At 55.0% G+C, this 26,784-nt stretch overlaps 1 protein-coding gene across 9 annotated transcripts in view; it reads right to left on the bottom strand.

Moving 5' to 3' along the window:
* Positions 1 to 2,053: 2,053 nt before the first annotated feature.
* The window catches only part of Adgrl1 (adhesion G protein-coupled receptor L1), a 41,858-nt gene continuing 17,127 nt past the window's right edge, over positions 2,054 to 26,784 (bottom strand). Inside the window, exons 1-23 of one of the 9 annotated variants that reach the window (XM_041663411.1) lie at positions 24,384 to 24,593; positions 20,701 to 20,810; positions 17,591 to 17,605; positions 15,307 to 15,391; positions 13,416 to 14,216; positions 12,400 to 12,714; positions 11,926 to 12,029; positions 11,521 to 11,706; positions 11,274 to 11,312; positions 10,972 to 11,155; positions 10,693 to 10,815; positions 10,084 to 10,298; positions 9,656 to 9,826; positions 9,079 to 9,288; positions 8,776 to 8,996; positions 8,583 to 8,649; positions 8,046 to 8,137; positions 7,522 to 7,690; positions 6,590 to 6,718; positions 6,362 to 6,458; positions 6,141 to 6,269; positions 5,990 to 6,007; positions 2,054 to 5,630 (exon numbers count right to left, since the gene is read on the bottom strand). In XM_041663411.1, coding sequence (XP_041519345.1) covers positions 4,852 to 5,630; positions 5,990 to 6,007; positions 6,141 to 6,269; positions 6,362 to 6,458; positions 6,590 to 6,718; positions 7,522 to 7,690; positions 8,046 to 8,137; positions 8,583 to 8,649; positions 8,776 to 8,996; positions 9,079 to 9,288; positions 9,656 to 9,826; positions 10,084 to 10,298; positions 10,693 to 10,815; positions 10,972 to 11,155; positions 11,274 to 11,312; positions 11,521 to 11,706; positions 11,926 to 12,029; positions 12,400 to 12,714; positions 13,416 to 14,216; positions 15,307 to 15,391; positions 17,591 to 17,605; positions 20,701 to 20,810; positions 24,384 to 24,468 — 4,344 coding nt within the window. In that variant the 5' untranslated portion in view covers positions 24,469 to 24,593 and the 3' untranslated portion in view covers positions 2,054 to 4,851. Of the gene's footprint in view, positions 5,631 to 5,989; positions 6,008 to 6,140; positions 6,270 to 6,361; positions 6,459 to 6,589; positions 6,719 to 7,521; positions 7,691 to 8,045; positions 8,138 to 8,582; positions 8,650 to 8,775; positions 8,997 to 9,078; positions 9,289 to 9,655; positions 9,827 to 10,083; positions 10,299 to 10,692; positions 10,816 to 10,971; positions 11,156 to 11,273; positions 11,313 to 11,520; positions 11,707 to 11,925; positions 12,030 to 12,399; positions 12,715 to 13,415; positions 14,217 to 15,306; positions 15,392 to 17,590; positions 17,609 to 19,405; positions 19,523 to 20,700; positions 20,811 to 24,383; positions 24,598 to 26,784 lie in introns of those variants that run through there. The other 8 variants (XM_041663404.1, XM_041663406.1, XM_041663407.1 and 5 more) reach the window with 8 other exon arrangements.

Below are 26,784 nucleotides of genomic sequence, written 5' to 3'. Positions count from 1 at the left end.
AAGAAACAGATGAGCAAAATCTCTTCTAAGTTATGATACAGGGCAAGAGAGTTAATTCATCCTTGAGGTAAAACTGTAAGTGAAAGCCAGTTGCTCTGTTGGTCCGTATGGACGGGTACCGAGAAAACGACACTTACTAGATCAATAGCGGTATACCAGGTACCAGGAGATGCACGAATCTGCCTAAGGGAGGGCTCCACATTTGGTACAGCAGCTACAGCCAGAGTCACTGCCTGATTAAGCTTTCAACAGTCACCTGCCATTCTCTACCTTCTGTCTTCTGTGCTGGCCGGCTAGGAAAGCTGAAGGAAGATGTGGGAGCCACCACCCCTGCATCTTTCGAGTCTTTGATAGTGACACTGATTTTTGCAGTTCCTCCTGGGTGTGATTTTGGTTTTGGCTCACTATTTTCTGGCAGAGGCAAGACCAGTGGCTTCCACTTGGCCTTTCCAACCCTACCAGCCTTCACTGCAGTGGTCAGGGACTAATGAGTAAATTCTGTCAGTTTCTAAGTACATCCCAAGCATACAGCTAGGAAATGACTACAGGATTCCAGGGAGCCACTGGACCTACTGTGAGTCAGAATTCAGCCAAAACTCCATTAATAATAACCTGACCTCCATAAGGCTTTGCTTTAACTGGGGAGTCACGATGTTGCTTGAGATCTCGCTGAACCAGTATCCAACAGACCCCAGTGTAGTTACCCTTAAAAAGGCCATAGGTCGAGTCGGGTGGTGGTGGCACACGCCTTTAATCCCAGCACTCGGGAGGCAGAGACGGGTGGATCTCTGTGAGTTCGAGGTCAGCCTGGTCTACAAGAGCTAGATCCAGGACAGGAACTAAATAAAAGCTACGGAGAAACCCTGTCTCAAAAAAAAAAAAAAAAAAAAAAAAAAAAAAAAAAAAAAGAAAGGCCATAGGTCCTTCTGGGGAAGGACTGGAGAAAGGCTAACAGCAAAACTCTTAGGTATTTCAGCAAGAGGAACCTGGGCTTTCATTCAAGGGGTTCTCGGTCTGGGGTTTGAAAGTTGGCTTGTCTGGAAGTTGGCTCACAGGCCTGGATTCCCTCTTGCCACCATTCATCGATGTCATTTTAGTTTGTTTTGTTTGAGAATTTTCTGAGTGGCAACCCCAAGGTCTGGTACAAGGAAAAGGGAGACAACAAAGCTCTTCTAATGTGCTGGTGTCCCTCACCATTTTGTGCCTTATAAGATTTGTGAAGGGTGTGTCTTCTGGGCCTTGCCATTGTGGAGGATTAGGTTTTACAAGTACTCACTCTAGCATTGTGATACTTGAGCCTTGAAATCCCTTCATCAACACTAAGACAAGGAATAAAGGCATCTCCAGCTCCCTTTTTAGCGGGCCACCTTTGATAAATGTTTTAGCCAACCATTCATTCACACAAGTTTTTACACTTTTTTTTTTTTAAGGCAGTGTTTCTCTGTGTAGCCCTGGCTGGTCCTGGAACTCGCTCCGTAGATCCACCAGCCTTTGCCTCCCAAGAACTCCTCTAAGAGAGTGAGACAATGGCTAGGCCAGAGACCTAGTGTGTGTCTGCGTCTGCATTTCCATCTGTAAAGTGGAGTTCTAACTCTAACGTGCGCCCTGCATTGTGGGTGCAGACCAGAAAAAACTGCTTAAGACACATTCAGTCAGACCAGGAGTGTTAGAGCACTTCACATACAAGTTCCTGGTGCCTGCTGAGGGTCCTAAGAGGTATATATTTTTAGTTAGTTGTATCTAAGCATGTGTACCATATGTGTGCTTGTGGACATCAGAAGGATCAGACCCTCTAGAACTATAGTCACAGGGGTTGTAAGTTGGGTCCTGTGCAAGAGCAAGTGGTCTTTACCATGGAACCATTTCCCCGGTCCCTTAATTTTGAGCCGGGGTTTTACCACATAGACCAGACTGAACTGGCTAATCAATCCTCCTGCCCCAGCTTCCCACATGCTGAAATTCTAGGCCTGCAAGACATTCAAGTATAGATTTCTGGGACTCATATACTATACCCCACTTTTTGTCCCCCAATTGAATGACACCACTCTTATCATTCCAAGAAATCTTAATTTCTTTATTGTTTGACTTTTTGACTCAACATTTTTTTAAACTTTTTGTTTTTTTCTGAAACGTTCTTATGAGCCTTTTGTTTTGTTCTCGTTAAATGCACTCGACCCAAAATTGGTTTGGCATATCGAAAAGGAGACCAAGGAAAGAAGGGACTAGGGTGTGGGAGCAGGGAGGCCCAAATGGACAGAGAAATTGAGAATGGGGGGGGGGACACACAGAGACAGCAAAAGGGACACAAAGAAGGTGGATAGTTAAGAAAAACCCAAAAGGAAAAAAAAATGCAGAGAAAAAGAATGAGCAAGATTTAGGAACAAATGAATTCAGGAGCCCAAGGAAGGGAGGAGGAGGAGACCAAGACCCTTCTTTGTACCGTCCCCGCTGGGGTGGGGGCGTCAAGGCACCAGGTCTGGTTAGGGTAGGGGACACCTGGGCTCTCTGGGTGGCTTTGCGCTGGACTGCAGTGGAACCAGCCCCACTTGGGGGCCCGCCATGTAGCTGAGGCCTGGGGTTTACTCTGTGCTAGCGATGCCAGCTAGAGTAGGAACCAAAGGCCCTGCTGCACCACATCCTCTGCCGTCCATCGCCTATATCTGGAAAAGGACTGTGCAGGGAATGAGGGAGCAGGACTCCTGTGCCTCCAATCCCAGAGAACCTCTTCGCCCGCCCTTTTTCCCAGATTTATTGATGTCTGATGGGCCTCAGGCCTGGGCTGAGTTAAGTCCTCTGCTTCCTGGGCCAGTCACTCCACAGAACCACAGCAAGCTCCAGGTCCAGCAGAAGTTAGGCAAGGGCCAAAAGCCATCTCCTACTCTCCGGGCCTGCCTTGGCAAGACTACCCCCATCCTCTCTCCCCCATCTAGACTTCACCCTTGGTCTTCTGGCAAGATAGGCTAAAACACACTACCAGAAAAAACCAGAGATGGAATAAACCCTGCCTTTTCACATCTGTTCCCCTTCATGGGGCAAACCATTATCTTTGGTCTGGCCCCTTTCCCCCCACATTGATGGGGACAAGCCAGTCCCAGCTCCCCAAAAGGGAGAGGGCTTTCTAGCAGCAAAAAGGGTCCTCCTCGCCACGGATTCACCTCCTGCTCAGCGCCTTCCTAGAGCTCCTCCCTCATAACCCAAAGAAGTTCACGGCAGCAGCAAGCTGAGACCCGAGGATGCTTGAAAACTCATGGCACTTGTGAGGAAGGAGGCAGGGAAAAAAACAGAGTGAAGTCAGCAGAGGTGTGATTCCATCTCCGGAAGATGGCAGCAGAGTTAATGCTATCTCCCCAAAACTGGGGGAGGGCAGGCCAGGCTGAAGGGCCAGAGGTGCTAGGCACCTTAAGCCTGGCAGAGGGCTTGGGGTGAGGGGCAAGGGAAAGGGACCTCTCACCTTTGTTCCCCCTCTCCCTCAGAAAGACCTCACCACTGCCATCCCGCTCAGCCACAGGAACCATTCCCTGCCCTTCACTCCTTTCCCTTCTCAGAATTGGACGCCAGCCTCCCCCTGCCTGCCGTGAGTCCTGAAGTGATATACGAGAAGCAGGAACTCAAAGGGGTAGTGCAGCCATCTCGGCAAAAGCATCTTTGGGTGTGAGGGTGTCTCCTGGCCAGCGGGGCAGGCAGTGAGGTACACGCCCCAGGAGGGCGGACTGATGCAGGACTGACAGAGCAGAGGTGACAGGACCCGGTTCCGGGAAGGACGGGTTCTTTGTTTCGCTGTTGCTCTCTGGAGTGTAAAAGCGGCTCTGGCGGCTGTCCGCCCTGGCTGGGATGTACAATACAGGAAGTCCTGGTTGCCAGGGCTGGCCGCTGCTCTGTTCCGGAGAAAGTCCGGGCTGGCCTGGGCTGCAGGTGCCCGGTGGCTTCAAGTGATGAGATTTTCTTTTCTTACTTTTTTTTTGTCTTTTTTTTTCCTTTTCCGTTTTGTTGAAATATTTACAGCAATAGGGGAGGAAGAGAGAGGGGTAAGAGGACCCCCTAGGGAAAGATCCAAACCCAGGACCCACTCCTCAGGGAGCCCCAGACCCCAAATCTGCTCCCCAGATAGCCCAGCCCACAGGACTGGGAACTGCCCAGATATGGCCACCCCAGTGGGTTAGGGGCCCCGCGGGGAGTTGTGCTTCATCGGGAGTCACCCCAAGGGAGGGGGTCATTGGGTGCACTCTGAGGGTTGAAGGGCAGGCTTGCTTGGGAGACAAGGACCGATAGCAAGGGAGAAAGGAGCTTCAGAGAAAGTTCCTCGATAACCACCAGCCACCACTGCCCATCTCCAGGCCTCGGCCTGCCTGTGGTGCAAGGCCCAGTCTCCAGGGCACAAGGAACCTGGCAGGGAGGATCCTGTCCATCTGTCCCGCTGCCCCACTGCTCCCCTCCGGTAGATGGGGAGGAGCAGCCGATAAACTGGATCCTGCAAGGCTTCGGCCACCTCAAAAGCGGCAACCCCCTAAAATCCTAGGGAAGCCTTATCCCTTGCTCTTCCTCCACAGGCAGGGAGAGTCAGAAGTTGGTCACACCTACCAGCTTCTCCCCTACTCCCAGGGCCCAAGTGCTTTTCCTCATTGCACTCCCCTAGAGAGGCTGGGGCCTGTGGCTGGTGGAAACCCTGTCTACTAACCCTGGCACCTGGGGCCCAGGTCAGAGCCCCCAAGGGGACTGTGGGGCCCACGGGCTGAGGGGCACCTGGAGAGAGTGGCCCACCAGCCACTGCCTCCGTCAGTCTCTGCTCCCACCAGAGCCCCTCCTGGGTTCCCTCCCTGGCCAGGCCCCCCGGCCTCTGGTCCATGAGGCCCCTCAGAGACTGGTGACCAACTGCATCTGCCCATCCCCATCGGGCCCTGGCCCCTCGAGACTGGGGGCTGCCAGGTAGCCCTCATGGCTGGGCCGCCGCACCTGGTAGTAGCCCTGTAGGGGATTCCGAGCCACCAGGGCCGGCGGGCGGGAGGTGTAGTAGATTTCTGGGGGCCCAGGGGGGGCAGGTGGGGGTGGGGGCAGGGCCTCACTAGGCCCTTCGGGGCTGCTGTCCGGGTAGGAGGGCGAGTCCCGCAGGTTGGCCCCGCTGGCATAGAGGGAGTCCCGGCCGGGAGGTGAAGAAAGGGGCCGACTGGTGGCCCCATCCTCTGCTGTGCAGCTCTCCGACTCATCCAGATCACTCTGGTACAGCACCGACTGGGCCCGGGGCAGCAGCAGTGGCTCCTCCAGGGCCTTGTAGAGAAGTTCAATCTCTGCCCGGTCAGCACCCCCAGGCCCGCCAGCCTCGTCCTCACTGACCCCTGGCACGGGTGGCACAGGAGGCTCCGGCGGAGGCCCTTTGGCGCCCCCACTGGCCCCCCGCAGGTTGTTGTGCACCAGCTCTGAGATGATCATCTTCTCAAAGGCGGCGGCATCGGCCAGGTTCCGACCTCGGGGTGGCTCGGGACCCCCATCCCCTGGAGGGAAATCCCCGCTTCTCAAGGAGTAGCTGTTGTTGAAGTTGCCGTTAAGGGGCAGGGTGTCCATGCCACAGGCTTCCCGGCCTCCCAAGGGGTGCTCTGCAGGGCAGAGGGGGCAGTAAGGATGAGCCTGGTCACGTGCTAGACAAAGGGAGCACAGAGGTCTGTCCCAGAGCCTCAGGTCTCTTTCCTCTCTCTCTCCTGTTGGGGGGGGGGTCTGCCGCCTAGCACAGCCCATGAGGATGTATACGGGCCAGTTCACCCCGGGTGCCTTGTAAGAGCCACAACTTCAGCAAGTGGAGGCCAGTGTAGCCAGGTACACCGACTAGGCTTGGACCCCCACTTTCATTCCCTACCTGAAAGTCCTCACCTGGCTGCCATGCCAGAGCCTGTAGAAAGGGACACCCTAAGTTTCCAGTCCCTATGAAGCTACAGGAGAAGGGTCTGCCTTTGTCCCCCTCCCCGCTATGGAAGTGCTTCCAGGAGACAGCGGTACTTACTGGGTTCCCTGTAGCTTCCTGTAGATGCCAGCCCGCAAGAGAAGACAAGACAAGAATGAGCTAAGCAGAGGCCCCTCAGGACCTGCCCTTGGGGCCTCCCGACCTGGGACTCTGCTCTTCCCTGGCATCCAGCCAGCCCAAGTGTCCTCACCTGGGGAGTTGAAGACTGGGGGCGAGGAAGGATTGAAGCCCACAGACTCTGCAATGAGTGTATTGTATGGGCTGGTGCCCCCACGGGGTTGTAGCACGGGGTTGGTCAGTAGATGATTCCCCATGGTACCTGCCCAAGGGAAGGGTCAGAGGTTACAAGGCAGCCTAGAGACTTGGGACAAGGAGCTTCTGAGAGAGGACCCAGGGCTGGGGAGACCTCACCTCGGTTCAGGGTGGGGGTGCTGTTGACGTCACCTGCCATAAAGGAGGACTCTGTCTGTTTCCTCACGGTGTCGTTCCACATCCTCCGGATTCGGCTCTGGGGACACAGCCCAAACATGAGGGGATCTCTAACCGCCCTGCCCTCCAGATCTTTCTGAGGCTCTGGCAGACACTCCTGCCTCTTGGCCACAGAGAAACATGCTGGATATGCCTTCCCTGCTTGGGTACCTGGGTCCCTGTGTAGTATCGGGTGTTACTTCGCATGGCTGAGGTCTTGAGGGAGCCGTGAGTACCCCCAGGTGGGGAGCGGATGCAGCAGTAGGAGTGACGCAGGCACTTGCTGTACTCCTTGTGCACCTGTGCAGGGAGGGACGGGGGACAGCTGACGGTGGGTACCTGCACCTTCCCCATCAGTCATCCTCGGAGCTGGCAGGCCACAGAAACTCTGGTCATCTATGTCCCTGGTGCTCAGCTATTCAGGCTATCACTACGGCCCACTCCCTTTTCTTTACTACCATCGACTCCCTCAATCATTTATTTATTCCAGCGTTCTCCAACTCGACACATCTTTCTGAAACATGTACTGTGTGCCAGGCACAGGGAACATTATGACTGAGCTCCTGATACCCCTGCCCCTACCTCCCCGGTACTACAACTCTAGGCATGCATCCCCGTTCCCAATCCGTGACATTGGGGATGGGACAGACTTCATGTATGCTAGGCAAGCATTCTACCAACTCAGCCACATCCTCAGCCCTCGTGTGGTTTGCGAGAAAAAATTTTATGTGTATTGATGCTTTGCCTGCATGTATGTGTGTGCTCTATGTGTGTGCAGTACACTCAAAGTCAGACAAGGGTTCACCTGGAACCATTCCTTCTATCCTTACATGGTTATCCTTAGATGGTTATGGCAGAAGTCTTAATGCTGTGGTTACCAACTGTCTGCCACTTAGGGCTGTACCTGCTCTGTGCTGCGATGCCTTTGTGTCCTGCTTTATTTCTGGAATCTCTTTTACTCCTGGCTGAATCCCCCCAGCCCCACCAGACTCAGATGGTTCCACAGAAGGCAGGTGCCCAGGGGACACACTGAGGGCCAAGGTGCACCTGAGTCCTTTCATTCTGGGGTCCAGAATGTCCAAGGAGAGCTCTGCCACCCTCACCTTTTTCTGTAAGGCGCAGTGAAAGACAAAGATGAAGACCCCCTGGAAGGCGTTGAAGGTAGTGAAGAGATAGGCCATGACTACAGACTCCTTGTTGATGAAGAGGAGGCCGAAAGCCCAGGTGAGGCCCAGCAGGAAGAGCAGTGCAATGGCGCCCAGCGCCCAGGACCTGGTGGCCAGGAGGACAGGCAATCACACTGCTCACCAGTGAAGACAGCCCAGCCCCAAGGCCTCCAGGTTGACACCGAGGGTTGGCTTCAGGTGACGGGTCATTTCCTGCCAACTTCATCACTTTGGCCAGACTTCCAGTCCACTCAGACTCCCTTTGTGACCCAGTTTTTAAGGTGCCCACACACAGACTCACACTAAACCTGCAGTGGCAGGCCTGAAAGCACAGGCTGCATGGACTGCTGCACTTTCTGACCCTGCTGAATAGGGCCCACACCATGCACAAACCCCACCGCATAGAACCAGCGGGGAACAAAGGGTTCTGGGAACCCCGAGGGCCCAGGGTGAGGGCTCACTTGATGTTGTCAAGGCGACTGGAGTCAGGCTTGAGCACTGATGAGCTCCGGATCATCTTGTGCAGGGTCACCATGAGGAACACCAGGTTCACCTGGGTAGAGTACAGGAAGGGCTCAGTCTCTGCTCCAACCCCTTCCTCAGGGCCTTCTCTGCCTATGGGGGCCCAAAGTGCCCACTACTCTCATCTGTTACTTGCTGTCATTGCTGTGAGGCCAAGGGTCATGGCTTGGCATGAAACCACAGCTGCTGGTGCACTGGCCTCAGTGTTGAAGACAATGGACTTTGTTGGCCTGGTCTTTTTAGCTACAGCTCAGGTGTGTGTGTGTGTGTGTGTGTGTATGTGTGTGTATGTCTATGTGGTTTTAGAATTAGAACCCAGGGCCTTTTGCATAGTGGGCAAGTGCTCACCACTGAGCCATGCCCTGGCCCATGTTTGGTTCTGACAGATTTTTACACCAATGCCGTTTTTGAAAAGCCAAGATTAGGGTCAAGACCAGCCTGGATGAAAGGAGCCCAGTACTTGGAGTGCCACTCACCACAATGACAAAGGAAACAGGCCCAATGAAGCTCCAGATGAAGTAGTTGTCAACTCTCAGCCAGCAGCTAAAATGAAAGACAACCAGAGTGGAGAGATGCCTGAAAGACTGGCCATCCCAGCCCCGGCCCAAGGAAAGCCAGCCACTCAAGAGCCAAACAGACGAAGACCATGGGGATAACAGAGACACTCACGCCTTCTCGGTGCCATAGCTTCGGTAGTCAATGGCAGCTGCGATGCCTACCACCAGGGCTGGGAAGCAGTAGCCGCCCAGGTAATAGTACTTGGTGCGTGAGTATTCGCTTTCAAACACTTCCACCAGCAGCAGGTAGAGGTGCACACCTTCCAGGCACAGCCAGGAAAACGCGGCCAGGAAAAAGTAGTGCAGCAGGCCCGCAAAGATGGGGCAGGCAACCTGGGAGAGCACATCAGTAAGAGGCCGCTCGATCAGCTGCGGCCCCTCCCACCGCCCAGCCTCGGCCCCAGGTGCGGCTCACCTCATATTGAGTCTTGTCTATCCCAACCAGGAAGAGCAGTTCGGCAAGGAAGAGGTTGATGCACAGGTTCTTGTGGATGGTATTGCGGTCAGTCTGCAGGCCTCGCAGGAAGCAGAAGGTGGAGATACAGATGGCCAGACAGACCAGGGAGATGACAATGCCCACCCAGGTGATGACCGACAGCAGCAGCTCATTGATCCGGCCCTGGTACTAGGGGACAGGAGTAGGGAGGCACTCAGGGCTTGGCCAGGTTGACAGCTGCAGGTAAGGACCTCCAGCGCTACCCACCCAGCCACCGTGCGGGCCCCCACCCCTGTGCAGGTGGCGCAGCTCATTTCCTCATGCTCTGGAAAGCGCATGGAGAGAAGACAATGTGATACCACTGCCTTCCCCAGAGTGCCTCGGGACCAGGGGAGCCAGATGCAAGGCCTCATGCCCTAGGCAAGTGTGGTGGTCCCCATGGCCATGAGCCGGCCTCGCAGGCATTGCCCATGCTGTGTGCTCTCTAAGGTGCCATGCAAAGCCAGGCCAGCAGCAAGCAGGCCCGCCCGGAGCAGCTGAGCGCCGGCCAGCTTACGATCTCTCGGTGAGCCATGAGCACTGCGAAGTTGGTGAGGTGGCTGCAGGCACATGTGGTATGGGTCTTATTGGACTCCACCAGGCGGCAGCCCTGGGTTGACCAGTAGCCCAGCATGGAGCGCTCTGAGTAGTTCCAGAAGGAGCAGTTTGCATTGAAGTGGTTCTTGGCCTGTTGTATGGTGGTGGACAGGGTGTCAAAACTGCAAGCCCTATTCCTGCCCTCAAAACCAGCTACGGGGACAGTGACAGGTGTGAAGGAAGTGCCTAGGGCCCAAGGTGACCACCAGCTCTAGGGGACACATGGTCTAAGCTGAAGCAGGGGAGCTGAAACTTACTCTCAGGTGGGTCAACAATGGCGGGGGATACGTAGTCCAGGAACAGGGGATGCTGGGACCTCCAGCGAGGGAGGGGTACACCTGAGCTCACCTCCAAGTGAGCCACAGTAAAGATGACAGGGTCCATGAGGAAGACGCGGCTTGATTCCTTATTGATGGAAGCTGCGATGACCTGCGAGTTCACTACCAGGGAGGCACCGCCAGGGCCACCGGTCCCTGTCTCGCCTGCCAGCTTCACCGTGGCATTCTCCGTGGACAAGAACAGGCCCAAGTTGTTGTAGAGGATGAAGACAACCTTGACCACCCCTGAGGAAGATGGGCACAGGGCGATATAGTGGCCATCCTCAGCCACGCACTTCTATCTGAGCGGTGGCCCAGTTGAAGCAGCAGAAGTTCAGAAGCCATTTCCACAGGCCATTGTTCAGCAGTGGGAGATCAAACACAGAGGCCAGGACATACAGGCTGGCTCTCTGACCCTCCCTTACTTCGTGTGACCTTGGGCAGATCCCCTAATCTCTCTGTGTCTCAGCCTCAAATGGCAAAACGTCTTCTAGAGCCTCTACAGGGCTTCGGGACATCCATACTCACGGCAGATAAACCGTGATTAAAACACATGACTGTTGTGTTCCAGAGAGTCAAGATCAAAGTACCAAGTGGGCAGTGTGCACGTGCTTGTGGACAAACCCCAAGGGACACTGACCATTGCGGCTATTCTGCTTGATGGTGTTGGCAGACAGCTGGATGGAGTTCTCGCTGGGATATTCCTGGGGAAACACCAACTCCTGCACTTGACCCTCTGTGTTCAGGACAGTCACCTCCAGGACTGTGGAAGCAAAGGCAGAAAGGATACGTTACCAGTGTCCATCCCCAGACAGGGTTCATGCTACCCCATGAACCTGCAGCGAAACCACAGGCCAGGAATTGGGAAACCAACACCCCTGCAGTTTGGGGTTGGCTCTGGGGTGGCTACAGTACTCACCCACATTCTGCTTGGCAGCTAAGAAGCGAGCGGGTTCCCTGACATTGTCGGCCAGCAGAAAGGCCCCCTCCTCCAGGACATCTAGGAGCATGGTGGCTGTATGCACCTGTTCCGTGGCATTCATGTCTTTCCAGGACTCAAGTGCCTCTGGCCGGAGCAGGTTGTCCACCGTCTCCACCACGGCCTGTGTGTAGCAGGGACGATACCATGAGTCCCCCACATTCTTAGTTCCTTGGGATAGTCTTAATGTCCTCTTCTCTCTCTTCCCTTCATCCCCACAATCTGTACCACATGGAGCTCACCTTGATATAATCCTTGCAGGTTCTCTCTCGCTTGTGCATCTGGAGAAAGAGATGGAGGTAGTGATGGGTGGGGACTCCAGGCACTGCTCCCCAAGCCACAGTGCTCAGACTCTGGGGCCCTGAGACCTTTTTCAGGAACCCCACCTCTAGCACTGCTCAAGGCAGTGCAGCAGTGAATGCCAGCAGCCCCTGGGGTATTGTGTCCCTCACTGGTCACTGTGGGGTGGCAGAAGGTACAGATGCCTACCTTGTTGTAGTTCTTGCCAGCTGACTCGCGCTCAATGGGCCGGAGGGCCTGGAGCTGGGCGTCCAGGATGTCTAACAGTTGTTCCATCAGCTTCACCGATGAGGACACGTCCCCAGCGTAGATGGAGCCCCGCGTATGGCGGGCCAGCTCACTAGCAATGTTGGCTGCATTCTCTCCACTCTTAATCTATGTGAGGAGGGGAGGAAGGGACCTCAGGTCTTCTGGACACTGGTCTGCCCTGGTCCACATTCCCTCTTCACCTGCCCTCTTCTCCCTGCTAGCCTTTCCCACACACGGGTCAGGTAAAAGGATGCCCCTTGCCCTATATATCTCCCAAGCCATTTCCACTCCTGCTGACCCTGGGCTCTGGATAGCCTGCCTGCAAGGGGCAGCAGTTACTGGTACCTTCTGGGCTACTTGGTTGACCCAAGGGGAGGTGCAGTTACTGAGGTCAGGACCCCGAGGATTCCAGAGCCCCAGAGCAGGGAGACACTGGAACGAGGCAATTCCTGTAGAGATGGACAAGAAAGTCAAAGAGAAGGAAATGAAGAGAGGACAAGGAACAAGAGAGGAGACAGAGCAGAGGATGAGGAGAGGAACACTTGGGAAAAGGCACTAGGTAGCCCACCCTAGCCTCCTAGGCAAGATGGGCTGTGGAAGGTTTTCTCCACAAAGCCTCTCCCAAACTTTCTGAAACCTCAGAGCACCTGGGCTGCTTCTCTGTCCCACATCTGTCCTGAAATTGGCTTTGCTACTTTAGTCTGAGGCCGGTAGCCAGATTATTAGCAGCTCCCCAAGTGCTCAGCTGCAGGTGGCACCTGCATAGCTAAGCTCTGGGCCTCCCAGCCCTTCGCGGTCAGCTGTGGCCCCAGCACTCACCTCGCGTTCCCTTGGGGCAAGGCCTCTCCACCAGCATACCCTGTTGGGTGGCTGGCCACTGGACCCGCCGGACCTCTCGGGGTTCACAGAAGAGCTCAGGGGACACATGCAGATTGGGAGCTGGGGGCCGCCGGGTGCTGGGCGCTGGGGCTGTCGCTGGAGGCAGGTCAGGTCCCAGCTGGTTAATGGCACCCACTGGGTGTGTGGTGAGGGGTGCCCGACGGAGTGGAGTGGTGGCTGCAGGAGAGGCTGTGCTGGTGAGGGGTGTGGGCCGAGCTGTGGTGGTGGTACTGAGAGGTGGAGAAGTGGCTGGGCCTGGGAGGTAGAGAGGACAGGACTGGGTCACACCCATGCCCAAGGCCCACCAATGAGCCCAAGCACAAGGTCCCTTGGCATCGTGATGTCTTCTTACTCATTGACGGGAATAGCTGTCCCAGGTCCCCGACCTCTCCTGTGCTCAGAGGTACCCTACACTCATGAGTCCATGAGAAGGTGAAAATGTACTACTATGTACCACAAGGTGTCACTCCCAGAGCCGGGACTGGAGATGTGTGTCAAAGCTGCTGGCTACAACACCACTCATCTGTGACATAGCTGATTGGGGTCGGGAACCTGGCTACGTTTTCCCTCGGGGGTCCCAGTCCCCCTCTGCAAAGGTTGGCTAAGGCTCTCTAGAGCTCTGGAGTTGCTCTGGGTTAGTGATGGGAACGCCAGCTGGAGGCAAAGCAAGACAGCAAGCATCTGATCCTGCACCTAAGCAACCCCACATGAATGTGCCCGGGCAGCACAGATCACTGGGTAGATCCCAGAATCCTGGGGTTCAACCCTCAAGCTTCACAATCATCCCTCATCTGTAAAACAGTGCTTTAAGCAGCAGCTGTGAGGGTGTGGACAGTGTTTGCCACAAACTGGGATTTTCTGTACCTCCTAATCCTCAAGAGCTTACAGTGGGCCCTATATTCCGGTACCGAGGACTAATGGATGCAAAGAGGCCTACACCCTCAGACCCCTCTCACCAGCACTAGGATCTGGGGGTCCAAACTCCAGGCTGTAGCGCACCACAAAGTAGTTATTCCACACATACAGCTGGTTGTCCCGGGGGTTGTAGTCGACAGAGGACACAAACTGGTAGGGGTTGGGGAAAGCGAGACTGACTGGCTCCTCTCGGTTGGCATTGGTGTTGAAGGCATAGTCCACACGGTTGCCCGCCGCCTCACTGTCATCATCCACATACACGGAGCGCAGCACGTAGAGGACACCGCATACCATGAAGGCATTGGAGGCCGAGCGCTTGTCGTAGCCCGTTTCCCAGGTGCCCTCAAAGCGCAGCGTGTAGGGGTTGAGCTGGCTCACCACCAGGCGCCCATTGTTGCCCTCAGTGGCATAGATGACCCACAGCCCGTTCTCATCCACCGCCAGGTCAATGTCGGTCTTGCCTCCCCAACGGTAAGGCGAGGTGTCATGGTAGTTGGCTGTGTTGATGACTGTCTCTCCGCTCTTGATGCGAGTCCGCAGGTCATACTTGACGATGTTGCGCGTGCGCTCCTTGTTGTAGAAGACTGCGCCGTCGTAGACTACAAAGCCAGTGCCATCCACACGGTTGGGCAGTCGGTACGTGGTGGTGTGGCGCGCAGCCACATAGTCCTCCCACGAGGCATATTCAGTCAGTGTGTCCGTGCGGTAGGGGATCCAGGGCATGACGTAGATACGGTCACCTGCCTGCAGCGGGTCCTTGCACCAGGCACCAGACTGGTGCTCTGACTCATGTGTGGAGGTGGGCTCCAGTACCTTCTGCAGAGTCCCTGGGCACACGAAGACTGGGCCGGGTGGGTGGGTAGGCAGGGAGGAGGTGGGGAGGAGCAGAGGCAAGGAGAGAGGGGAGAGAGAGGCAAGTTGGTCACACGGTGGGGGGAGGAAACCATGCTGTCCCCTCCTGCTGCTGCAGTCATGGTTGCTTGGTCGGGCTGGTGATGGGAAGGGGGTTTGTGGGCCGGGAATCCCGCCCTGCCCAGCTGCCCCTCTCCCTGGAGCTGTGAACCCTGGAGACCATCAAGAGCAGGGTTAGTGTGGAAAGGTGGTGCCCTCTTCCCTTCCTTGGCTGCTAGAGACCCCACAGGCTGGGGACGAAGGATTTGGCCAGAGCACCCCCAGACTGGGCACAAAGGGATGGGAGGCGGGGATTTCTGCTGCAGTGCCACCTAGCCTCAAGGTTCAGGTATCAGCACCCTGGCCTCCCTTCTCTGCCTCTGTGGAAGAACTAGGGGCTGGGATCTTGTCCTTCACCAACCATGCAGGGATGGACTTAAAAAAAAAAAATAAAACAAAACAAAAAAACCACTTCACTTTCTTCCTCCAAAAGCTGTAAGGGAGAGTGATGTTTCCACACCCACTCTGGCAGGGAGGCTTAGGGCTGTCTATTCTCTCCTCGGGCCCCTGTTGCTGTCTGGGCTCCACTCAGCTGGTACCCGTAGCTGAGGAAAGGAGGGAGGGAAGCAGCTCCCAGGTTAGGCTAGGGAGAAGTCCAGTCCTGCCCCAGCCGGCAGGGTCTCTGGTGGGTCAGGCTCAGAAGCACACACTGACACTGGTGCACAAGGGTGGAGTGGGGACACTTGGGGTGAGGGAGCTGCGCAGAGGGAAGAGAGACAAGGAGGTGTGTGTGTGTGTCCACAAATCCTGGCTCCAAGGGAGGCGCTCTGGAGACCACCTGGGAAGAGAAGGTTAGTGCTGGCGAGGAGAGAGGGGGTGAGCAGAGAATTCACTCCAAGGCCCAGGCCCGAATGAGTGTCCCTTCCAGGGGCAGTCCCAGGTCCAGCTCGGAGGGGGCAAGGGAGGGAACCAGGTGCTAGGATAAAGCCCCAGCCCACCCCAGCCAGCCCCCCACCTCCCCTGCCCCGGACCCCGATTTACCTGTGACCATCCCCGGCTCAGGAGGAGGGACCAAGGCAGCGCTGATGTCAGAAAGGTGGGGGGCCCCGCCCCACCCCCCCATTCCCTGAAAAGAGGAAAACCTCGACTGCATCTCGTTGGCACCACTGGCCTGCCCACCCTCACCCCTCACAGCCCAGCACAACCTGTTCCTAGCCTACCCTAGTGGTCCAGCAGGTTACTGTGGCCAACCCCCTCTTCTTCCCTGAGTACCGGTGGGACAGATGCCCTTCCCTTCAGGAGGGCTGGCACCTCCCTCTCACTTCTCCATCACAGACCCCCACAGGCAGGCCAGGGCTGTAGGGTGTGTGCTTGTGGGTCTATGGTGAATTCTCTGCTCCTGCTTGGCCCATCACCAAAGCAGCTAGCCCCAGGGACACAGGGAGGGCTGGGATGACTTGGCACCAGCATGGTGGGCAGCTTCAGTAGTGAGGGACCCTTGGGTAGGAGCCAGGCCTAGTGCCTATTTCTAGCCTGGTTCATCAGCAGGCTGACTTGGTTGGGAGAGGGGAGCAATCCGTAGCCCCCATTACAGTACTAGGGCAGCTCGGCTCTAGGTTTCTAGGCCCAAGGCAGCCAGTAGCAGAGTCCCTTTAGCATAAGTTAACCCGGGGCGCTAAGCCCTGGCATTCCTACCAGCTATGTCTGTACCCTCTGACCAGACTATCTGGCACCCGCCCTTTTTTCCCTTCTCCAGGTATCCCATAAAACCCCCTGCCAGGGGTGTGTGTTCATGAAGAGGGCTTGAGCTGGTCAGAGGGTACCAGGGGAGGAAAAATACAGTTAGAGGTCATCCCAAGGAAGGGGAAGAGATGAAGAAGGGTCTGCCAGGGGTCTTGGGCAGCAAGAACCCTACCTCAGCACCCAGCTCCCAACACTTCTTCCCTCCCCCAGCCCAACCCAGAGAGGAGATCCAGTGCCGTAGTTCCAAGCCTGCAAGAAGAGCGGCCAGTGCAGGGCTGACTCAGGAGAGCAAGGGAGGGACGGTGCCCAGGCCTCTGAGACGGGCAAGGCGGGAAGGAGAGGGGAGGGGAGCAGCTCAGAGGGGCCCCGCCCACCTCCCTGGCAGGGGATCCTCCACAGACCACCTTAATTTCAAGGCAAAAGGGACCCTGCAGGGCCATCTCATTGTTTGTCCACTGCCTCCTGCCCTATTACTAGCAGGTCACCCTCCACTCCCTACATAGCCACACCTACCACCATGGGGCTCCCTGCAAGAAATTATGGGGCCTGTGGAAGTCCCCAGAGCAAGTCTGTGACCCCCACCACCCCTCCCTGGTCCTCTCCCACATCAGCCCGGAAGAAACCCTGACTGCAGCTTTGCAAGTGTGCCGAGACAGAACCCACTCCACCCTCTCCAGGAGGCCCGCCCCCGCCCCCCGTCCCAGGGCTTTGGCAGGCTGCCCCCTCCCAGGGGCTTGGGATAGCTGACAACCCTCCCCAGGACTGGACCCGGCTGGTCAGAAGGGGTGGAAGGTGGAGGCTTGTTTCCCTGTGCTCCACAACAGCTCTGGGCCTTGAAAACGCCAAATCAGAAGAATTTAAGCCACCAGGAGCCAGAGAGAGATGAAAAATCTGGTCCCCCAAAGGAAAAAGTGTCCCCTCCATCCCACCACCCTCTACCAGAAACACTTTGCAAAGGGTACAAGGGAACAGGAGAGGAGAGAGAGGAGGGGAGAGAGAGTAAGAGGGAGGGAGGAAGAGAAGGAGAGACAGAGAGACCGAGGAAGGAAGAGAGACCTCTACCGGTGCCTGTGGAGGCTGGGGAGTCCCTCCCTCCCCACCCGCCTGGATGCTTACACATTTCTCCTAAGGGAGGCAAAAGAAATGAGAGATGAGGTCAGGTACCCTGCAGGGACCAGGGACCAGAAGAGGTACAGAAAGAGGTGAGAGGAGAGAGAGAGGTGAGAGAGAGAAGAGAGAGAGGGGGGGAGGGGAGGTGGAGAGAGAGAGAGAGAGAGGAGAGAGAGAGAGAGAGAGAGAGAGAGAGGTGTAGGAGTGGGGTGAATATCTTGCCCAGGCTCAGAGAGGAGCTTCGGTGAGAATCTGGAAAGTGGAGAAGCCCACGACCTTGACCTTGGCCTTGGTGGTGCTGCAGCACCAGGGCCAGCCCAGCTGTGCTGGGAGGACACCCGGGGCAGGGAAATCACTGGACCAAGTGAGGGTGGGGGAGAAGAAGGGGTGGGAGGGAGGGTGGGCCACATGAGTATGGTACAGGTGGAACAAAGTGTGAGTTAGGGGTTAGCATTGGTAACAGTGCGTTTACCTTTCTGCTCCACTTCTACTTTAAGCATCGGAAGAGAGAGAGAAAACAAATTGAAAAAAAATGTGCAAGAAGAAAAAAGAGAAAAAAAGATTAAATTGCTTTCGTTTCTTTTCTGGCCACACGCCCCCTCTTCCTGTCTTTCCTCCTGCTTTCCCAACCCCTTCCGTTCTATCATTTCAGCCCCCACCCCCAAGTCCCTCTTTCTGGGGTTGGATGGGTCGAGAGGGTGCTGAGGAGACAGTGAGAAGGGACAGGGGAGACACACAGGAGGGAAGAGACGAAAAGACTGGTATGGTACAGACAGGCAGGTGGAGGGCCCAGGCTGTAGAGAAGAGCCCCTGTTAGGAGCTGAACTCTAGCTAGGAGATACCAGGCAGTGGGGATATAGGAACCACAGGGCTCCTCCCCACCCTGCTAGACCCAGGGGCCGAGGGAAGGGGTTTAGTGTCTCTAGGGCCTGGGTACCCCTCCCAGTTGAGAGCACAGGCTGAGCCCCTTCCCCTTTGAGTAGGCCCCACCTGAGTCCAGCAGTATTCCCCTAAGCCCTCCAGACCCCCGAAACGCACAGAGAGGGCTGTAGAGCCAGACACAGAACAACAGAGGCAGGCAGGCAGGCGCCCCTGGCCTCGGACAGAGCCAGGGTAGGGGAGACAAGAGGCACAGAATTGGAGGGGACACAGACTGGGCTGAAGAGCATGTGGTAGACAGGCTCCTAAACTCCCGGGGGAGGGGGGCTCAAGGTTCAGCTGCTCTGCCCAGTCCACCAAGGGCCCAGGAGCCCTAGCTGCACCCTGCCCTGCCCACCGCCCTCGATGACGCACGGGTGGCACCTGGGAAGGAAGGGAGAGTTAGGCTGTGCTCAGCTGCAAAGCAAATCCAGTGTTAGTTCAATGTCTGGGGTTCCCACACTCTGGTGACCCCCAGCTGTGGGATCCCTGCCCCCAACCCTGCCCCACCTTGGCGAGCACTGGGGTCACCCCAGCCTCTGAAGCCCAGGGCCCTTTTGCTCGAGTTTTGCAGGGAGTCTGTCTGACTCCCCAGCGCCTTGCCCAGAACCTAGCCCTCAGGACATGCTCAGGGAAAGTCATGAAGTGTGTGTCTGGCTTCCTGAACCCCAACCCTAATTACCTGGGGGGCCGGGAGATAATTTAACTGGGCCTACTAGCTCTACCTGAACAAGAGCACCCATGGCTAGCCCTATCTATGACATCCATCTTCTAAGGCTCAGGTTTGTCTTCTCAGTCTAAAGCTGACATCTCCCGCCCTATGCCACCTTCAACCCCACAGCCCATCTTCCTGAGTTATGTTCCTGGGCCACACGAAGGGGCTTGGCTCTAAGTAGCTAAGCTCCATCCCAGGACCTGTGGCCTCTTCTTTTTTTCTTGTATCTCGGTTTGATCTTTGGACCTGGACCAGGGGCTTTTTCCAGTCATGTGTCCTGTCTGCTCTAGAGAGTTGGGCTCATTCTGTTGCTATTCTTGCTTTGATTACCATGGCAATAACAGTAAGGTTAGAAGGGAAGTGTGGCCACAGTGACAGCAACCAGTGCTCATGAGGGCGCGGGAACAGTGCAGGCCCTTGCAGCCAGGCCTTCCAGGACCCTGTCTACAGCTGGGGAAACTGAGGTTCAGAGAAGTGAAACCACACCGAAGAGGCCATGTAGCTGCTATTCTCTTAGAACCTATGGCCCGGGACACAAAGCAGCTTGGGTCCCAAGCTGTCTCTATCCCTTGAAGCACTCAGGGCAGGCCTCTGACCCCCTCCCCCACTGCAGAGGCGTTAAGAGGCTCAGGTGGCGGGAAAGTGCATCCGTACCATCACTGAGCACATCTTGAACCAGGCTCGGGGCTGGGCGCTGGGGGGTGAAGTCGCAGCCTCTGCCTTCGGGGCTTTGCTCCTGGGAGCAGACTCTGGCCGCAGGGCCGAGCGCTTGTCACTCCCGATCTCCAGGACTCACGCCTCCGTCTGCAGCACCCAGAGAAATTTTTAAGTCATTTGCTGCAGGTTTCAGAGCCAGACAAGTCAGGAGCCACGGTTGAACCTCACGCCACCTGCCCAGCTCTCTGTCCTAGACACACGTCACTTCCCACCTCCCACCCTGCTGCCCCAGATGCGGATGGGCAGTGTCCCCAGTGCTGTGGGGAGGCTTCGGGGAGCAGATGGGCATCCCCCTCAGGCGCTGAAAGGAAAGGGCGAAGACTAAAAGAAGAAAGTTACACAAGCAGTAAGTGATCCTGTTCACCCATCGTCCCGGCTTCATCTGCAAGGAGAAATCAGAGGTTGGAGGGGTAGGGATGGGGGAAGCTGGGTGGGAGGGGAGAGGAGGCAGAGTTATGAGGTCTCCTGCTCCCCTACCCCTCACTTTGACACCCCAATGGTCCTGCCTCCTCCCCTTGTGCCTAGAGGCCCTCCCTACCTCCAGGCTGGCCATGAGAAGCCAGGTGAGAGGACAGATGGGGCAATGGGAGGGAGGAGAGTGGGCAGGAAGACTGGTGATGCTGGGGTGTGGGGGCTGAGGATGAGCAACCCTGTCTGTATCTGCTCCCTCAGTCAGACGTATGATAGTCAGGCTCTTGGCTCTCCCAAACCATCTTCTTACAGGGTACTGTCATTCCAATATGGCAGTACTTCCTTTGCAGACAGGAAGTGTTCTCAGGGTAATAGATAAACCAACCAGTAGTCAGGAACCTTGGAAGATATCTTTGGCTTCCATGACATGAAAGGGACAAGAGGGGGCGTGTAGAGGAGGATGAAAAAGATCAGGTGTGTCCACGGTCAGGAGGCGAAAGGGCAGGAAACAGGAGGGAGGCACAGCGTTCAGAAGGCCAGAGAGAGGCCAGCATGCTGTGGGAACGCAGCCTGGAAGGGCTTTAGCAACTAAGGGCATGTGAAGAACCAGGGGTGGGCAGGGGACTAGAACTGAAGATGCCCCCACAGGAGGTACAGTCTGTGTGGCAAGTGTCTGAAAAGAACGTATCCAAGTGGGAGCAAGCCTGCTATCCTCTGGGCCCAGGCCCATGGATGTGCGCACATGAGTGCTAGATCAAGGTGTTTCTTCCTTGTTCTGCAGGGGAAGGGCCCGAGACAGCACGAGGAACAAGATGACTCACTGTAAGGGACACAGTCGTACTGCACCTCCAGGTACTTGTAGGTTCCAGGACAGGGGTCAGGAAAGGCATCGGAGCCGGCCACCACCACACACTGGGTTCGGTTATTACACCTACAGAGAAAGGAAAAGGCGTTAAGGAAAATGATCAGGCCTGGAAGGCTCCGGGGTCAGGAGGCAAGTGTATGGCTCCAATCGGGAAGGGGTGTGTGTGTGTGTGTTTGTGTATGGGGCCGTGAGGGCTTTATTGCTTCCCGCCTGTTTTCTTTACCACAGGCCTCCACAGCCATGAGGCAGGTTCTCTTAGCACTAGTACATCTTTGGCATTTTTCTTTCATTGAATTTAAAGCCATGTGCCAATCACTAAAACTCACACCACACCACATGTGGTGGGCACGTTTGCAGACACACTGTCCACAGGAGACTTAAGGGCCTGCTGCGCCTGCCTTGGCTCTTCCTATGGACACTGCCACACTCTGGACAGTGACTGAGACCTGCAGTGGCACAGCAAAGAAGAGTCTTGAATCTCCACAGGGGTCCCCGACCCCACTCCCTGCCAGCCACTCTGGTGTCTGGCTAGTATGGAAAAAGAGGACTACTTCACAGCTATTCTGGTCGCCTGCCCACCTGCTCCCTGTTTCTTCCCATTTGTTACTGCTGCCTGTGCCCAGTCAAGATGCCTGCAACGGTTCACCCTCACCGGGAGCTGGACTGGGTTCAGAACTGCCTCAGAGATTGGTTAGGTATGCTTCAAGGTGTGTCTGTGAGGGTCTTGCCAGAGGGGATTAACCCAGGCAAACAAATCCACCCCAAATGTGGCCACTCCATTCCATGGTCTGAGGGCCTAGACTAACGTAATAAAAATGAGGGGCAGGAGGCAGCAGAATGTCCATGCTTGTTTCTCTGCTTCCTGCAGCCCCGATGTTATTAGCCACGGTGTGTGTATGTGTGTCTGTCTCTCTGTCTCTGTCTCTGTCTCTCTCTCTCTCACACACACACACACACACCTCTGCTATGATGGACTGAACACTGAAACCAAGAGCCGAAAAGAACCCCTTCCTCCCTAAGTTGTTTCCGTTAGCTGTACAGTCAGGATCAGAGAGAAGACCCAGGTCCTTGGAGTGGGCAGGCAAGGCCTGTACAAGTGATAAGTACCTTGAATCTGCCTCCAGTTCTTCCTGGACGAGAAAGTACAGAGGGAAAGACAGCAGGAGGCTGAGGAGTAAATAGAGAAGGAGGCCTGGGAGGGTCTGATTTTATCTACCCAACCCTTTTAAAACACAGCAGTGGCTGGGTGGGGTGGCACACATCTTTAGTCTCAGCACCTGGGAGTCAGAGACGTGTGGCTCTCTGTGAGCTCAAGGCTGGACTGGTCTACAAAATGAGTTCCAGGACACCCAGGGCTATACAAAGAAACCCTATCTTAAAAACCAAAAAACAAAAAAAAAAAAATCACCACTCCGCCCCCACAAACAGAGCAGTGGCTTCATACAACTAGCAATGTGCCCTATAGAATTTATAGCAAGTGTGAACAATTCCCGAACACACAATGTTCACGGCTGCATTGCCTACGTCCACCAACAGGAGGAAATAATCCAAAGGTCCAGCCATGAAGGACTGTTTCGCTGGTAAAATGTGGCCTGCCCACATATGGAATGCTATCAGGCTGGGAAAAGGCTGCACAGGTCAGGCTGGTGAGCGTGGAGAGAGCCTAGGCAAACCTCTGGGCAGAGAGCACAGAGCAGGACGCTAGGAGATTGTGAAGCAACTCCATGGGCATATATGAAGCTTTGCCACTAGGCTGAGCTGGTAAACGCACAAAATGTCACTAAAAGAATTCACTTTAGAGTGGTTAATCTCAGTGTGGTACAGGGGCAGAATGCTCATCTAGAACGGGCGAGGCCTTGAGTGGCACCCCCAGAACCCCAGCTTTGCACCCCAGACTTCCCTGGAGCTGGCGAGAACTACAACTGGAGAGTGGGCGTGGCATCTGTCTTTAAGGGGTGGGGCTTTAAGGAGGAGGAAACACTAAGGTCCAGGGAAGGTTTTGGTCAGCCATCCTGCGGTACCTGTCACAGCAGCTTAGCTGTGACCCTCACAGACACAAAGAGCTTCAAGAGTGGGACCATTAGGAGAGGGAGCAAGGCCGAGGGCCCTCAAGCCCTTCCCCACAAGGCTCTTGAGGTCTCGCCTCATTCCCTGGACTAGTCAACACACACTCAGCCTTCTGTGTGGAGTGGGCGGACAGGACTGCTCTAGCTGCTCTAGCAGACTATAGAGAGGGACCTGTCTCAGCCAGGGAGCAGGCCACTCTGAGTCTCAGGCATCTGGCATTCAGTGAACACCTGCTGCGGACCTAGCCACAGCCATAATGGTGAGGGACAAAGTTCTGTTGTCCCTGTAGGGCCAATGGGCTAGGGTTAGGGAGGTCACAGGATAAAATACCAAGCAAAGACAAAATACCTGATGGAAATGTGGATGGAAGGCAGGGCCCTGAAGGAGTCAGGAGCAGGGAAGGGGCCTGCAGTTTCAGAGTGTGTTTAAGTGTCCAGTTAGGTAGACAGCCACAAGGAAGCACAGGAACAGCCACTTGGATCTCAGGGATAGCATTTACGGCAAAAGGATCATAGGAATATACTCATGCTTCTAGAAAAACCCAGAGGCTGGCTTTGCCACTTCCCACAGACCCTATCAGGATGTGGCAGAGCAGAGCAGAGCAGGAGGCTGGGAGTCTATGGGCTACAGGAATGCAGATTCCGATGCAGGGTCAAGTTTGTTTATATTGCGGAACTGAGGACTGAACCTAAGCAGCACTCTACAGTGAGCTGCCTTGCACTGCTGGAACTCAGAGTATGTAGGAAAGGTGGGTCAGTGGTCAAGGAAGGTCACACAGGGCACGTTTAGCCTCAGGAAGGCTTTGGATTTTTCAGAGGAAGGTGGGAACTTAAGAATGTTCAGGCAGAGGGATAGGATCTGACTCAGGTGTCCACTGATGCCTGCCACATAGGAAGAATGGACTATATCAGTTAAGATAGTGGCAAGGAGAGCAGGCAGGAGCCTGGTCCCAGGGACGGTTGCTTGCAGAGAAACTAAAGGCTCAGGATGGACTGATTTATTCCAGCAGGTTGTACAGCCTGGGATACCTCCTCAGTCACACCATTCGCCCTCATTCACACTCACACCTGCTCAGAGACACAAACACAAACTTTATATTTGCACACACATACTCAAGACATAAAATCACCCTTTGTACAGTTATCGCCCTGCCACAAACACAAGGACAATTTGCACACCAAAGCACCCTGCCTCAGACACATACGCACACTTCTGTAAGTTAGGAGTAGCAATCTTTCTCTTTGGAGAGGAACACCTTTGCTTTTGATTCTGCGAGCTTCCACCTGCCACCAACAGGTCTTGGAATAAGCTTCTGGAGGTGGAAGGATGGATGAGCACATCTATGGCCGCGGTTCTCAACCTGTGGGTCGTGACCCCACAAGGGGGCATGAATATCAGATATTTACATTACAATTCATAACAGCAAAAGTACAGCTATGAAGCAGCAACAAAATAATTTTATGGTTGGGGTCACCACATGTGGAGCTGTATTAAAGGGCAGCAGCATCAGGAAGGTTGAGAACCCCTGGTCTGCGGGGCTGAGTTGGGGAACACGGTGGAGAGCAGGCTCACCTCTGGGACATGATCTTGAAGGCGTCGGGCAGGTAGCACTGCACGTTCTCCATCTGGAAAGGGTCGGCGTCGCAGATCTTGTCATCTGTGCGCCCGTAGTTAGCGTTCTCCACCATGATGACGTCACTGCCTGGGCACCGCAGCTCGATGGGATAACCTTCGCATGCTAACTCCCGGCGCATCAATCCAAACGGGAGCCCGGCCCGGCTCAGGCCTGCAGGACCGTTGGGGACGGTGTCACAGTCACCAGGGAAGAAAGAACCTGCTGCCTGAGCTGGGTTGGGAAGCTGGTTATAGGAATCTTAGGCTGGAAAGTGGCAGTGAGATTTAAACTTTTAGAGGAAGGGGTAACCTGGCCCAGAGAGCTGACCCTTCTTCACCCTGTAATAAATGCCTTGCCTGGTCAGAGTCAACACCATCCTGGACATTGTGGGCCAGTTACAACTGTGTGTTCCCAAATCCTTGCAAAACAACTTTTGACATTTGTGTATATATTTGAGGGTGGTGTGGAGGTCACGTTTACCTTTTACCAATGGTACCGAGGACTGAACTCAGGCTTGGTGGCAAACACCTTAGCTCACCTGAGCTATCTATCGTACTAGTCCTGTCTCCCAAAATCTTATGCTGAATTGAAGAACTAAGCCCTCGGACCTGAGGAAGTAACTGTACTTGGAGATAGTGTTTTGTGAGCATTTTTCTCTCCTAACCCCCAACTAGGGCAGGGTCTCATGTGGCCTAGGTTAGCCTCGAACTTGCAACATAGCCTTGAACTATAGGCACATGCTACCACAATTAGCGTGTGCATGCTCGTGCACACACACAGATTTCTCCTTCTGAAGGTCTCAATGTAGCCTATACTGACGCTGAACACACTAGGTAGCTCAGGCTGGCCACAAGACTACAATGATCTTCCTCCCTGCCCTTGTCTCACAAATGCTGGGATGCCAGGTGTGCACCGCCACATCTGGCTTGGAGATGACTTTTTTTTTTTTTAAATAGTGGAGATCAATTTAAAATGGGGCTGTCAAAGAGGACCCCAATGCAGTCTCACAAGGGTTCTAACAAAAAGGAGGGTTTAGGTATATTTTATTGTTACTGTTGCAATACTAGTACTACAGCCACTCGCACCCCTCAGCAAGCATTCTGCCATGCCTTTTATTCTGGGATGGGACCTCACTGACCTCTTTAGACTGCCCTTGGAATTGTGATCCTCCTACCTCCTGCACAGCTAGGACATCGGGGCTGTGCTGTCACTCCGCACTGAGAGAGGCGATCTGACACACGCATCATCCAGGGAAGACTGTGTGTGCAGACACGGGGGAGGGGCACCACAGCAGGAGGAGACCTCAGCAGGAGCCGGTTGGGCTGAAGCCACGATGGTGGGTCTTTGTTCTCCTGACAAGTCCCTGATGACAGGACTTAGGGTGGGGCCTCTGGTGGGGCAGATGGCTGCCATGAAGGCATTGACCAAGTCTGTGGTAGGATTTCTACTGAGACTGGGACACCAGGACACACTGTCACAGCAGAACTGCTCGGAACTCTCCTCCTCCATGTCAAACCCCTTCACCAGACTGGGTTGAATCTGTCTTCGCAAAAAGCTGTCCCCCAGCACAGAAGCTCCTGTGGGTGCTGCTAGACCTCTGAGTAAATTTCCAAGTTAGCAGCAGTCACAAGAGAGAGCGACTGGGATCTTCTTACCCCCCCCCCCCCCTCCCACAGAGCTGTCTCTGCCTGCTTTGTTTGCTGATTTACTGGGAATAGGGTCAGCCTGGCTTGAAACTTCGGGTCCTTGTATATCAGCCTTCCCCAAATTCTGAAATTACAAGCATGTATCACCATGCCTAACTTTTTCATGCTTAAGTTCAGATAGCCACTAGCAGTAGCTTCCTCAAGTCTTGTTTTCCCAAGCTGTAAAATGGGCACCCACCCACAGGTAAGAACCAGACAGCAGGAATTTTAAACTAAAGAACTTTCCTTTGGTTTTTTAAACAGTCTCACACATAGCCAGGTGGCCTCAAAGTCTAAGGTAGTCAAGGCTAGCCTTGAACTCCTGACCTCCTGCTCCATCCCCAGGGGTGGCAGCACACTCAGGGTTTCGGAGCGTGCTCGACCATGCCAGAGAGCTTCACATGAGGGGACAATCATAGCCACACAGTACAGCAGTAAGTCCAACTCTGCTGCCCCCTGGCCTGGCTGGCGGCTCTGAGGAACCTAACAGGTCCCTGGTCTGTCTGCTACCACAGAGGTTAATCTACAGTTAGTTAATGTGCTGAGAAGATGCTCGTTCTTTTGTTATGGGTATTTCTCAGGATCCAGGGTTGACATGTGCCAGGCTGCCCTGGCAACCACCTTGGGATACTGGTTGCAGCCCAGCCACGCAGGGCGCAGAAAAGCAGAAACT

This window comes from Microtus oregoni, unplaced genomic scaffold (assembly GCF_018167655.1).
Source record: "Microtus oregoni isolate MIOR12 unplaced genomic scaffold, Mior012 000014F_ref0000157, whole genome shotgun sequence".
In the NCBI taxonomy this organism is placed as follows: domain Eukaryota; kingdom Metazoa; phylum Chordata; class Mammalia; order Rodentia; family Cricetidae; genus Microtus; species Microtus oregoni.
Note: the sequence above shows the minus strand (reverse complement) of the source record. Positions and strands in the feature narration are given on the sequence as shown.